Below are 14,267 nucleotides of genomic sequence, written 5' to 3'. Positions count from 1 at the left end.
CGCTATATTTAGGCCATCATTTCAAAGAATATATATTCACACCAGCTGCATTTTCATTGGACAGTTATTAAAGGGACTATAATGTTGACTATTATGGCATAATATTATGATATTTTAATAAATAATAACAATAATAATAATAACAACAACAACAACAATAATACTACTAATAATAATAATAATAATAATAATAATAATAATAATAATAATAATAATAAAGTTGTACATTACTCAGACATATGTATACGTTAGTTAATTATAGCAATAATTACCCCTGTTCCACCCATCCACCTACACACACATCAACGCACATGCGCGCACACGCTGTCACCAAACCAACTACAAAATTGCAACAAAATCGGCCAACAATTTTCTTTACAAACAAAAAACAAAACAAAATCCCTCACAAATTGCTTCAAACTGTGTTTTGGTTGTGCTGTTTCATATCTTTCCGTATTAGCAAATAGCATACTTTACACGTTACAAAAGCGGTATCTTTCTTTTTAAGAATCTATCTTAAGCTTGTCAAAAATTAAAAACCAATTAAATTGACAGTTTATTGCGCTCTAACGAGATTATAACAATGACAAATTATTGGTGTCACACCGAGTTATACTGGTTTTAGAAATGAAAAACAATTGTCTGCAATCCTATTTACTGCGAATTTAGGCATCGGATTAATTCAATATTTTGACACACTTATGTAGATAGACAGTAGACATTAGATGCAGAAGTTTTACAAACAGAAATTATTACGTTACTATTTTATGTTGTATAACATTAAGATTAAACGACAATTATATTTATTTACAGGAAAAAACAGAAAGCTGAATATGTGCAGACCGAAGCAAATAACTAAAGAAAACCAAAATGCAGCAGATAAACCCGCAGTTTTGCGAATACGGAAGACAAAATGACCCCAACGTTAGAAATGCACAGTTGTGTGTGTGTAGGTTTAGTTAGAACTTGCTGCTCGTGATATTTGTCTCCCATACCACATCAACTATTTCAGAATGTTCTAACTGTGTTGGAGGTGTATTTAGCACATTTACTGCTGGCATTCTGATCAAATATCAGCTTGCTGATAGGAACAAGATTCCAGGTTTGTATGCAGTCCTTTTACATTTGTCCAACCATCAAACAGGAACTTTTTGCATTCCTCACTACCAACATTGTCACTGAAGACAAGGAAATAACCATTACACATGGTGTCATAGCTAATCATCAAGGAACCGAGCGTTCAATGTTACCATGTAACCACGAGAAAGCGGACACTAGGCTTTTAAATCATGCTTAGGATGCTATTTAGAACGGTTTTGTCAAGTCTTATGTGCACTATTAACACACATAAGATTGTCATCCTAATTAGTAAGTTCGATCATTAGATTATCTTGAATCAAACTAAATATTTGGGTTGTCTTTGATACAGACAAATACTTCTCATTTTATGACGTCTTGGGTAAAGATGCATTCCTGTCTCTACCTCTATGGGTGTGGCACTACCTCTGCTTTCCTTGAAAAAAATGGAATTACAGCTTGTGATGCCTTATGTAACCCTTATCTTTATCTACATGGTGCTCAACCCCTGCACACTCATAGATAAAGCTGCTCCATGTGTCCTAAAAGAAAGCAAGGAAGTCGATGCACTGCCAGAAGGGAAAGACAATAAAAAGCATTCTACCCACCCAGGATGCCTTATTGCATCACTCAACATGAGATGTATACCAAGCTGGCAATGGGTCACCAATTAACAAGGTGAACACAATGCATCTACTCCAGAGAGGTGGGGATGGACGTTTGTTAAAGACAGGCAGTCCTGTATACTGTGCATGTGGTGTCAAATGCTACTCCGATTTGGATATGTGTGATTGCAAGATTCTGAAAAGATGTGACACTAGATGTGCTTGCAAAAAGGGTCCACTGGAAATGCACTGAAGTGAAATGTTCCATAGAAACTGCATACGTGAGCAGTGGAATATGAAATTAGCACTACATATTGCAATTCTTAATCAGGTTATTGTAAGCCTTGACTACACTACCTTATATTCCAAGGAATCTTTGCCTTGTCTAGAACAGAATGACACCAAAGTAAAACGAAACATGGTAAGACTCATACTAAGTGTTGCAGATTTTCCACTTGATACATTGTTTTCATATTTTGTCAATTTTATAAATATTCATGTAGATATATTTGAATAGAACTTCCTCTATAGGCAGGTGGGGCATTTATGGTATCCCTCCACGGTCAGCAGTGGCTGCTGACACTGTTTGTAGTGTGTCATGGCATTTGTACGTAAAGGTTTCATAATATGTACCATGTATTTGGTGTGCATGCAACATACGATTGCTACATGCCATTAAGGTACAAATCCTCCATCCACAAAACAGTGCTCATCCTGCACTCCCACACCACAAATCTGCACCTGCATTAATCTCATCTGTTAACAAATACATTTAGAATTGATGCATCATTAACAATGGGTGAAAGCATGCATTTATATGCAGGTACTTGCATGTCATTAAGAAATCCCTACACATATTAATGTGTGTATATATGCCAAGCTCCATGCTTTTAGACTAAACTGGACATTTTGTTTTAGCTGCCCCACTAAATGGGTAGGGGACATTTGTAGATCCACCCTGGCCACTAGAGGGCGCTCGTAAGTTGGGACCATATCGCAAAATGTTCGTCATGGGTCAAGGTATGTATGTGTGAAGTTTAATGGTTTTAACCAAGGATGAACAATGCCTGTTAGATATCCCATTAAAAGAAGTGGGGGACATTTGTAGATCCTCCCTGCATCCCAGGGGGCGCTCCTTACTTCTGGGAATGTTTGTAGTGGGTCATGTATCTATGGTCGAAATTTCATACTTCGAACCAAAAGTGCACAATTCAGTCAAATACTCCCTGTTAATGGCCCCACTAATAGCCGATGATTAATATATCAATTTGCACTAGCTAAACAAAACAAAACAAACTTTGTATATTTTGTATAGATATTTTCAAATGATTTTCAAACTATATGTGAATGGTTACATGTCACTGTTTGACATATAATCTATATGTGCACTAAAATTGAAGAATTTCATTAAGTATATTAATTGCTGTTTTAATGTATATAGCTAGATGTCTCATGATCACGTGGAGCTTAGACAGTTTATGTGTTTTATTGTTACACTTTGTTGGCTTAGTCCGGGAGTCAAGGGCTGATTTTACTAAAATAATATATATATTTGTTGTTTTTTTATTAGGTTTTCTTTTCATATCTAATTCAGTGCACACATTTAACACACGTGGCATGTTGGTATGGCCAGGAATGACTTGGTATCCATATAGTCTTGGTATCTATATAGTGGTATAACATTAACAGACATTGCCACACGAAAAAATAATGGGTTCGGTATGAGCACATTACAAGAAATGATGGAAAATCTACAATTTTTTTAATATTTGAGTGTAACCTTCGTAAAGAAAAAAAAAAAGAAGTTAATATCTGAAATTGCTCATGGGTTGCAAACACCCCGTCCTCCCACGCCCACTCACGAAGAGATACTCCTAGACAGTATAAAGCAGCAAATAATAGATTGTTTACCGGCAAATCCAGGTTACCCCAAAATCAGCCTATGGCTCCTGGACAAGTTACAGTATTTTACCTTTCATTGTTTCTTTAACTGGGTTTGTTTCTTTTGTGTAGATATTTTAAAATAGTTTTTAAACTATATATTAATAGTAATGTACCAGTATTTGACATATATTCCTCATGCGCATGGTCACTAAACTTGAGGAGTTTGATTGCATATATCAAATGGATGTGATGTCTGCAGCTCAATTGTTCATGGCTACGTATTCGTTAGACGTATTTTAGATAGATTACGGAGTTGTTACTCTCTGTGGGCTTAGTCCGGGAGCCAAGGATTCATTTTATTATATCTATTTATATGTTGTCTTCATATCCAATTACTAAAGGCACAAACTTATCAAACTGCTTATTTTGGTGTGACAAGAAAGTGGTTAATATTCACAAATTTATCAAAATGTGTATCTTGGTGTGAAAAGAAAGGGGTTAATTTTCATAAAAATGGTATCAAAATGAAATGTACTGTACCTACCTTATGAATAATCTTATGAGAAGCAACGTTAATGCTTATGTGTGAATAATTTAAAAAAAAGAGATAAATAACTGGCCTTTTAAAATACGTTTGAGTAAAAACAGTGATCAGGGTTTATATTTAGAATTGAACGGTCTCTATTCCACACCATCACTCCACTCTCTGCCGCTGAATAACGAAGAGTTGCTCATGTACTCCTAGACAACATAACAACCCCAAAACAACAAAAAAACAACAACAAAAAAACCCAACAACAAACAACAAACAAACAAACAGACAAACAACAACAACAACAACAACAACAAAACCCAACAAGAAAACCCCAACAAAACAAAACAAAAAAACACAAAAACAACAATAACAACATAATAATAAGAAGAAGAAGAAGAAGAAGAAGAAGAAGAAGAAGAAGAAGAAAATTAAAATAAATAAATAAATAATAATAATTTAAAAAATAAATTAAATAAGTTGATGGCTCCCGGGCTACTTCAAGTTTTACCTTTCATTGTTTCTTTAATAAAATGTTTAACTAAATAGTGTTTGTCTCTTTTGTGTAGCAATCTTAATAGACAAGATTATATTAAATTAAGTCAGTCTACAATTATTATTGCTGCACATGTGTGTTCACGTGTTTAACCTTTTATTGTCTCTTTTTTTAAAACATAAACTTAAAGGGACTGTCTGGAGTTACCTACCAATGCCATAACAACGACTTCAACCAATGGAGACAGACGACATCTCCGGGGACGACATTTCAATATTAAACACATTTTCGTATTTTGAATATCACGTTATTTATAGTCAGTGTGCTTCTGGTCGTTCTGTTGTTTGTAATAGCCAAGCCGGATTGTATCTCATAATGATATACAACTATAGACACCACACCCATCTAAACGTTCCCGGAGCTCGGGTCACATCAAGACAACTATAGACACCACACTCCATCTAAACGTTCCCGGAGCACAGGTTACATCTAGACAACTATAGACACTACACTCCATCTAAACGGATCCCGGAGCATGGGAAAAAAAGAAATGTTTTATTTAACGACGCACTCGACACATTTTATTTACGGTTATATGGCGTCAGACATATGGTTAAGGACCACACAGATTTTGAGAGAAAACACGTTGTCGCCACTACATGGGCTACTCGATTACTCCGATTAGCAGCAATATATATCTTATTTGCACTTCCCACAGGCAGGATATCACAAACCATGGCCTTGTTCAACCAGTTATGGATCACTGGTCGGTGAAAGTGGTTTACACCTACCCACTGAGCCAGCCTGTAGACCGATGACCTAACCACGACGCCACTGAGGCCGGTCTGGAGCACGGGTTACATCTAGACAACTATAGATGCCACACCTATCTAAACGTTCCCGGAGCTCGGGTTACATCTAGACAACTCTAGATAACACACCCATCTAAACGTTCCCTAGACAACTATAGACACCATACTCCATATAAACGTCCCCGGAGCACGGGTTACATCTAGACAACTGTAGATACCACACTCCATCTAAACGTTCCCGGAGCACGTGTTACATCTAGACAACTATAGACACCACACTCCATCTAAACGTTCCCGGAGCACGGGTTACATCAAGACAACTATAGACACCACACTCCATCTAAACGTTCCCGGAGCACGGGTTACATCAAGACAACTATAGACACCACACTCCATCTAAACGTTCCCGGAGCACGGGTTACATCAAGACAACTATAGACACCACACTCCATCTAAACGTTCCCGGAGCTCGGGTTACATCTAGACAACTATACACACCACACTCCATCTAAACGTTCCCGGAGCACGGGTTACATCTAGACAACTATAGACACCACACCCCATCTAAACGTTCCCAGAGCACGGGCTACATCTAGACAACTATAAACACCACACTCCATCTAAACGTTCCCGGAGCACGGGTTACATCTAGACAACTATAGACACCACACCCCATCTAAACGTTCCCAGAGCACGGGCTACATCTAGACAACTATAGACACCACACTCCATCTAAACGTTCCCGGAGCACGGGCTACATCTAGACAACTATAGACACCACACTCCATCTAAACGTTCCCAGAGCACGGGTTACATCTAGACAACTATAGACACCACACTCCATCTAAACGTTCTCGTAGCACGGGCTACATCTAGACAACTATATATACCACACCCATCTAAACGTGCCCTGAGCACGGGTTACATCTAGACGACTATAGATACCACTCTCCATCTAAACGTTCCCGGAGCCCCGGCTACATCTAGACAACTGTAGATACCACACTCAATCTAAACGTTCCTTGAGCATGGGTTACATCTAGACAACTATATACACCACTCCCCATCTAAACGTTCCCGGAGTTCGGGTTACATCTAGACAACTGTAGATGACACACTCCATCTAAACGTTCCCGGAGCACGTGTTACATCTAGACAACTATAGACACCACACTCCATATAAACGTTCCCGGAGCACGGGTTACATCTAGACAACTATAGACACCACACCCCATCTAAACGTTCCCAGAGCACGGGCTACATCTAGACAACTATAGACACCACACTCCATCTAAACGTTCCCGGAGCACGGGCTACATCTAGACAACTATAGACACCACACTCCATCTAAACGTTCCCAGAGCACGGGTTACATCTAGACAACTATAGACACCACACTCCATCTAAACGTTCTCGTAGCACGGGCTACATCTAGACAACTATATATACCACACCCATCTAAACGTGCCCTGAGCACGGGTTACATCTAGACGACTATAGATACCACTCTCCATCTAAACGTTCCCGGAGCACGTGTTACATTTACACAACTATAGACACCACACTCCATCTAAACGTTCCCTGAGCACCGGCTACATCTAGACAACTGTAGATACCACACTCAATCTAAACGTTCCTTGAGCATGGGTTACATCTAGACAACTATATACACCACTCCCCATCTAAACGTTCCCGGAGTTCGGGTTACATCTAGACAACTGTAGATGACACACTCCATCTAAACGTTCCCGGAGCACGTGTTACATCTAGACAACTATAGACACCACACTCCATATAAACGTTCCCGGAGCACGGGTTACATCTAGACAACTATAGACACCACACTCCATCTAAACGTTGCCGGAGCACGGGTTACATCTAGACAACTATAGACACCACACTCCATCTAAACGTTCCCGGAGCACGGGTTACATCTAGACAACTATAGACACCACACTCCATTTAAACGTTCCCGGAGCACGGGTTACATCTAGACAACTATAGACACCACACTCCATCTAAACGTTCCCGGAGTTCGGGTTACATCTAGACAACTATAGACACCACACTCCATCTAAACGTTCCCGGAGCACGGGTTACATCTAGACAACTATAGACACCACACTCCATCTAAACGTTCCCGGAGCACGGGTTACATCTAGACAACTATAGACACCACACTCCATCTAAACGTTCCCGGAGCACGGGTTACATCTAGACAACTATAGACACCACACTCCATCTAAACGTTCCCGGAGCACGGGTTACATCTAGACAACTATAGACACCACACTCCATCTAAACGTTCCCGGAGTTCGGGTTACATCTAGACAACTATAGACACCACACTCCATCTAAACGTTCCCGGAGCACGGGTTACATCTAGACAACTATAGACACCACACTCCATCTAAACGTTCCCGGAGCACGGGTTACATCTAGACAACTATAGACACCACACTCCATCTAAACGTTCCCGGAGCACGGGTTACATCTAGACAACTATAGACACCACACTCCATCTAAACGTTCCCGGAGCACGGGTTACATCTAGACAACTATAGACACCACACTCCATATAAACGTTCCCGGAGCGCGTGTTACATCTAGACAACTATAGACACCACACTCCATCTAAACGTTGCCGGAGCACGGGCTACATCTAGACAACTATAGACACCACACCCCATCTAAACGTTCCCAGAGCACGGGCTACATCTAGACAACTATAAACACCACACTCCATCTAAACGTTCCCGAAGCACGGGCTACATCTAGACAACTATAGACACCACACTCCATCTAAACGTTCTCGTAGCACGGGCTACATCTAGACAACTATATATACCACACCCATCTAAACGTGCCCTGAGCACGGGTTACATCTAGACGACTATAGATACCACTCTCCATCTAAACGTTCCCGGAGCACGTGTTACATTTACACAACTATAGACACCACACTCCATCTAAACGTTCCCTGAGCACCGGCTACATCTAGACAACTATAGATACCACACTCAATCTAAACGTTCCTTGAGCATGGGTCACATCTAGACAACTATATACACCACTCCCCATCTAAACGTTCCCGGAGTTCGGGTTACATCTAGACAACTATAGATGCCACACACATCTAAAAGTTCCCGGAGCTCGGGTTACATCTAGCCAACTATAGACAACACACTCCATCTAAACGTTCCAGGAGCACGGGCAACATCTAGACAACAACAGACACCACACTCTATCTAAACGTTCCTGGAGCACGGGTTACATCTAGACAACTATAGACACCACACTCTATCTAAACGTTCCCGGAGCACGGCTTACATCTAGACAACTATAGACAACACACTCCATCTAAACGTTCCAGAAGCACGGGCAACATATAGACAACAATAGACACCACACTCTATCTAAATGCCTCCGCTAGGGATGAAGGTGTTATTCTCACATATAATAGAATGACGCTATATAGGACACTCGAGCAACCACGCCGCTAAACGCTGTGAAGTTTGTGTTCTCGTCAAAATATGAAAATAAACTATCGATAGTGAAGCATGTGGCGTGCCCATTAAGACATACAAAGCAGAAAAGATGCTGATCCTAATCTTTGTTTAATGTATTATTTTTTCCCCTTTCATTTGTTTTTATTATTTTGTTTTTATTGTTTATTAATACGTAGGTGGAAATGTAGTGTATAAAGAAAAACGCAGAACAGGCTGGTGTGTGCGTGTGTGCGCGCGTGTGTGTGTGTGTGTGTGTGTGTTTGTGTCTGTTTGTATGTATGTGTTAGTGTGTCTGTGAGACTTTCGCTCTCTCTCTCTCTCTCTCTCTCTCTCTCTCTCTCTCTCTCTCTCTCTCTCTCTCTCTCTCTCTCTCTCTCTCTCTCTCTCTCTCTCTCTCTCTCTCTCTCTGGGTGTGTGTGCCGTTTGCCAAAACTGGACCTAAGGTGACGGTATCACATTGTACAATGTCGTGTGCTGTAGTCGGCCTTTTAAAATGCCCTAATTATGTGTTTGTTATTAAAATAATAATAATAATAATAATAATAATAATAATAATAATAATAATAACAATAATAATAATAACAATAACAATAACTACATCTTATTAAATGTTTTGGATTACTTGTGATATTTGTGGTGTTAAATATGTTTTAAATTTAATATTTAATAGGCCTAGACTTTATTTATTTATTTTGCATAATAAGGGGGGGGGGGGGGGGGGGCGAACCGAAAAACCCCAAACAAACAACCTCCAAAAAAAATCACCTTTATTTTATATCAGATATAGTAAGGGGATGGCGGGAGGGGGGAGGGGGCGAACTGAGAAACAGACGGCAAAAAATAACAATTTGTCAAACAAACAAATAAAAATGAGTCGGGTCTTTTGTTTTCAATATGTCCCCAGACCCTCCTAAGCAACTCGGGGGGGGGGGGGGGGGGGGCTTCGCGCCCTCGTGCAAGGCACTTTGTGCCTCACCATAATCTTAACCGACCCCTCCTCCCACCTCTCAAAATCCTTGTTCCGAGATTCCTGCAAGTTGCCATCCGAGTGGCAGGATTTTTGAATCTGCATAGCACATTCACTGGCGTAGGAAACAGGGGGTGGGGTGGGGGGGGGGGGGGTTTGGGGGGGGCAAGGGGGCATGTGCCCACAGTTTTCAGATATTTTGCTTTATAATAGTGAACAAGTGTGTAAGTATAAACGTGTGCCCCCCCCCACACACTTTTTGGCACCTTCCTAAGCCACTGACATTCACACGTAACGTTTAAAATTAATTTTCGTCCAGTCATTATATATAGCGCAGTGAACATAGCACATGCTATAATGAATGAGCATCTGTCTATAGAGCTCGCCTCTAGGTAGCAGCTTAACTTCATATTAGTTTGTATGTCTCGGTCCCAAGCAGTGATGACGTAACTTGACTACTGCTGATGACGTATAATCTGGCTGCCATATTGAAAGTGAGTAATGTTATTTTCAGTTATCATCAAACCAAAGTACGAGTGGGTAAATAGTGTTTTGATAAGAATCTAAGGTGTTACCCAGATGAGAACTCTGTCGACAGATAACAATTAATTATTTATGATTCGCTCATTACTATATATGTATATATATTCAATTCATAAAATTGTAAAGTTAGTTGTTCACTGCAAGGTCGAGGACAGTTTCTGTCAGACGGTACGAAGGGTAAAATTACTTACTCCAAAATGTTAGAAATTAATGGATATATTTTTTAAATGATGATAGTAAGATAATGGTATTTTAAAATTTGTCAAAATACATGAAGTGCAGTGTCCAATTTCAAACTAAATCAAGCCCATCAACCAACCAACAAAACCCCCAACGATGTCTGTCCTACCCAGCCTCCATTTAAAGGGGTTTTTTGGGGGTTTTTTGGTAAATAATTCCCGTTTGGTTTGTATAAATAAAAGTATTTTGCAAACAACAAAAAACAATTTAAAAAAAAATAAGAAGAAGAAGAAAAAAAAAAAAAAAGTTCAGAAATAAACAAAATTGTAAATACTTATCCTAAACTATCTAAATTCGTCCCATATCACGTCCGCGCTCTTTCTAATCACACTATGCAAGCACGAACTTTCATACCACTGCATATGTATGAATTAACGAAGCCTCGATCGATAAACATTGAACATGAGGGTGGTAAAAGGTCAGATTGTGTTTTCGCCCCTGTACAGTGCCTGAGTAGGCCTGCCGGTAATTATATTATTGCATACAGGAACTATATCCAAAGGCTATACTACCTTTATAAATGAAGGGACTAGATTTCACAGATCGGTAATGACTGTCGTCTGCTTGAGTTGTGTCTATATTTAGCAAAAAAATCACATGAATGACACTCTTAAAGTGTGTTTGTGTGTGTGTGTGTGTGGGGGGGGGGGGGTATGGAAAGTCGTCGGTGTCAGATCCACAATTGCTGTCGACAAACATTAGTTAAACTTTTACTTCTGTTTTTTTAGTCACTTACAAAAGTTGTTAGCACAATCTATATGAATCACGAAAATTTAGTGACTACTTGAAAAGCTGTTAAGAGTGGCGTGATTGTTTACAAAGCATAAAAAAAAAAAAAAAAAAAAAAAAAAAAAACCTTTCTATTCTCGAACACAGTAGTGCTGATCGACAACCAGTGTTCACCAAAAAAAGTGTATATTTGTTCATAATGCTTTTACATTTGCTTCGTTGACAATCTGTTGTGGTGTTGTTCCCTCAATTTTATGACGGGTGTGGTCTTTCATACATTTCGCGTTTATGACGTTCACACGGGACTGATGTCGATGTTGTTAAAAAACTTACAAATATTCACTTCCTGGTGGGAATTTTACATTCGTTGACAACAAACGTAACTAATTACAAAACCGTTATTATATGACGTTAAATGTATCTGGTTGTTGGATTGAACATGTGCAGTACCGATGTTTAATGTTATGGGACGGAATTCGATCGGCCAAGGATACCACAGTAAGAAAATGACACTTCAGCGTTATGGTCGCAATGTTGGTTATTTTTGCTATTGACTGCCATAGACCGACCTGTAGAACGCCGTTCTGTGATGGTAAGGTTTTGGACTTGCTGGTCCAGTGGATGATGGTGGAAACCCATGATTTGACGGAGTACGTGCATTGTTTATTTACTTCTCTTTTTTCTTCTTCTTTTTTTCTTGTTTTTTTGTTGGTCACCACACACTGTCGCCTACTACATGTTGTTTAACTTTTACTTGTTCTACGCTCCAGTCACAAGATATGCTCGTTACGCTGCAGGTTGTTTAACCTTTACCCGTTCTACACTTCAGTCACCAGACATGCTCGTTACGCTGCAGGTTGTTTAACCTTTACTCGTTCTACACTTCAGTCACCAGACATGCTCGTTACGCTGCAGGTTGTTTAACCTTTACTCGTTCTACGCTTCAGTCACCAGACATGCTCGTTACGCTGCAGGTTGTTTAACCTTTACTCGTTCTACGTTTCAGTCACCAGACATGCTCGTTACGCTGCAGGTTGTTTAACTTTTACTCGTTCTACACTTCAGTCACCAGACATGCTCGTTACGCTGCAGGTTGTTTAACCTTTACTCGTTCTACGCTTCAGTCACCAGACATGCTCGTTACGCTGCAGGTTGTTTAACCTTTACTCGTTCTACGCTTCAGTCACCAGACATGCTCGTTACGCTGCAGGTTGTTTAACTTTTACTCGTTCTACGCTCCCGTCACCAAACACGCTCGTTACGAAACTACACATTTGGAATACCAGAATTGTATAAAATTCGCGAGCACCAACTACCGGAAAGTCACTCGTTCTTCTAAGTTTCTTATTACCGTAAAACGTGTCGTCAGCTATTTATGGTAAGAATACTATGTAATATATACAATTTTTACATTTTAGAAATAACATTTTCACCTCCTCTTAAAAAGAACAAGAACAACAAAAAACAACAACGTGTTTAAAACTTGATCGATTCACAGACATCCGACATTCAAGCTTTTCATAAGTCTTTATCAACTTTTCTATTAACTGTTCGTAGGAAATGTTCAACCTCTTCTCTAAACGACCTCCAAGCGTTTCATTCCTTTAATGTAATTTTTTTTCAAATTCTTGTGATAAAAGCATCTTGCAAACATCTGGTCTGGTGAAAATACCACCTTCGATTTTTGCTTTTGACAGATGTGGAAACATATTGGAAATGTATTTGAAAGCTTCGCCTTCTTTGTTCGGTGCTTTCACAAACTGTCTGACAAGGCCAAGTTTGATATACAGTGGAGGCATAAGGACTTTCTCTGATTCTACCAAGAGCTGGTACTCCACATTCTGTGTGCCTGAAATAAAGTGATATCTTTGAAACCAGTGTCTTTTGCTGTAGTGTTGAGATGTAGCACGACTGTCCCACAGGCAAGGAAAACAAGAATGTTTTGTATAGCCTCCTTGGAGTCCTTTTAAGAAGCTAATCATTTTGAAATCGCCACATACCTGCTATTTGTACCTGTTTTAGTATATAGTTTCCAGAAGAAATTAAAATTTGTCGTAGTTTTCCTTTATATTCACTGAGTACCCAATAGCTATTGATGGATACTGATTTCCATTGTGCAGAAGAACACATTTGATGATGATGATGATGATGATAACTAGTTTAACGTGCCCATATACCACTAGGGTTTCGAACACGCCCATCCCGAGTCCGACCTCCGATAAGATCTGTGGCCTGACTCGGGATGGAGGGGGGGGGGGGGGGTTGTGAAAATGGGCAGAATTTTGAAAATAGCAATTAGTAAAAAGAGTTAATAGAATAAATAAATAAAATAAAAAGGTTACAAGCCAAAAAACCCAAAAAAGAATTGACTGCTCGGCCGAATATTTATATAATTTGGAGCATTTTAGAAGGACATTTTAGAGAAAGAAGAGAGGATCGGACTATTTAATAATATTTTTAAAAAAGAAGTAATTTCGACAAAATTTTGAATGCAGATCTAAAAGTTTAAAGTCCGATCGATATGTCCACGCGAGTGGCCTCGTTAAGGCCGTTTGGGTGCACAGCTAAAAGCGACGAGATGGGTTGCATCCCGTCAAGAAAACCCCTAGATTGACAGTGGATAGACGTTGAAGGTGTAGTGCTGTGCTGAAATACAGATCTTGAGAAGCCGGATCCGTCTGAACGAGAGAGAGAGAGAGTATCAGACTAGGGTATAGTCCAGTCGTCATGGGTTGGTATAGTGGTGCGGACGGGCCTGACTCCGGAGGATACGAGATGGTATCACTATAAAGCAAGGTAAAGTCTAGAAAAAGAGTAGTAGGGGGCGACCCCGCTTCCTATTTCTTCTTAGAGTGGGGCAGTCAATCTTCCAG

At 39.7% G+C, this 14,267-nt stretch overlaps 2 protein-coding genes across 2 annotated transcripts in view; one reads left to right on the top strand and one right to left on the bottom strand.

Annotated features, from left to right (window-relative positions):
• The window catches only part of LOC121386215 (neural cell adhesion molecule 2-like), a 21,508-nt gene extending 17,066 nt beyond the window's left edge, over positions 1-4,442 (top strand). Inside the window, exon 7 of the mRNA XM_041517045.1 lies at positions 814-4,442. Within this exon, the coding sequence (XP_041372979.1) occupies positions 814-859 (46 nt within the window). The 3' untranslated portion in view covers positions 860-4,442. The remainder of the gene's footprint in view (positions 1-813) is intronic.
• Positions 1-14,267, bottom strand: part of LOC121386216 (fibrinogen C domain-containing protein 1-A-like) — a 113,543-nt gene that overhangs the window by 45,607 nt on the left and 53,669 nt on the right. The window lies entirely within an intron of this gene.

Source organism: Gigantopelta aegis, chromosome 12, assembly GCF_016097555.1.
Source record: "Gigantopelta aegis isolate Gae_Host chromosome 12, Gae_host_genome, whole genome shotgun sequence".
NCBI classification, from domain to species: Eukaryota; Metazoa; Mollusca; class Gastropoda; order Neomphalida; family Peltospiridae; genus Gigantopelta; species Gigantopelta aegis.
This window is presented reverse-complemented; position numbering and strand designations above follow the sequence as displayed.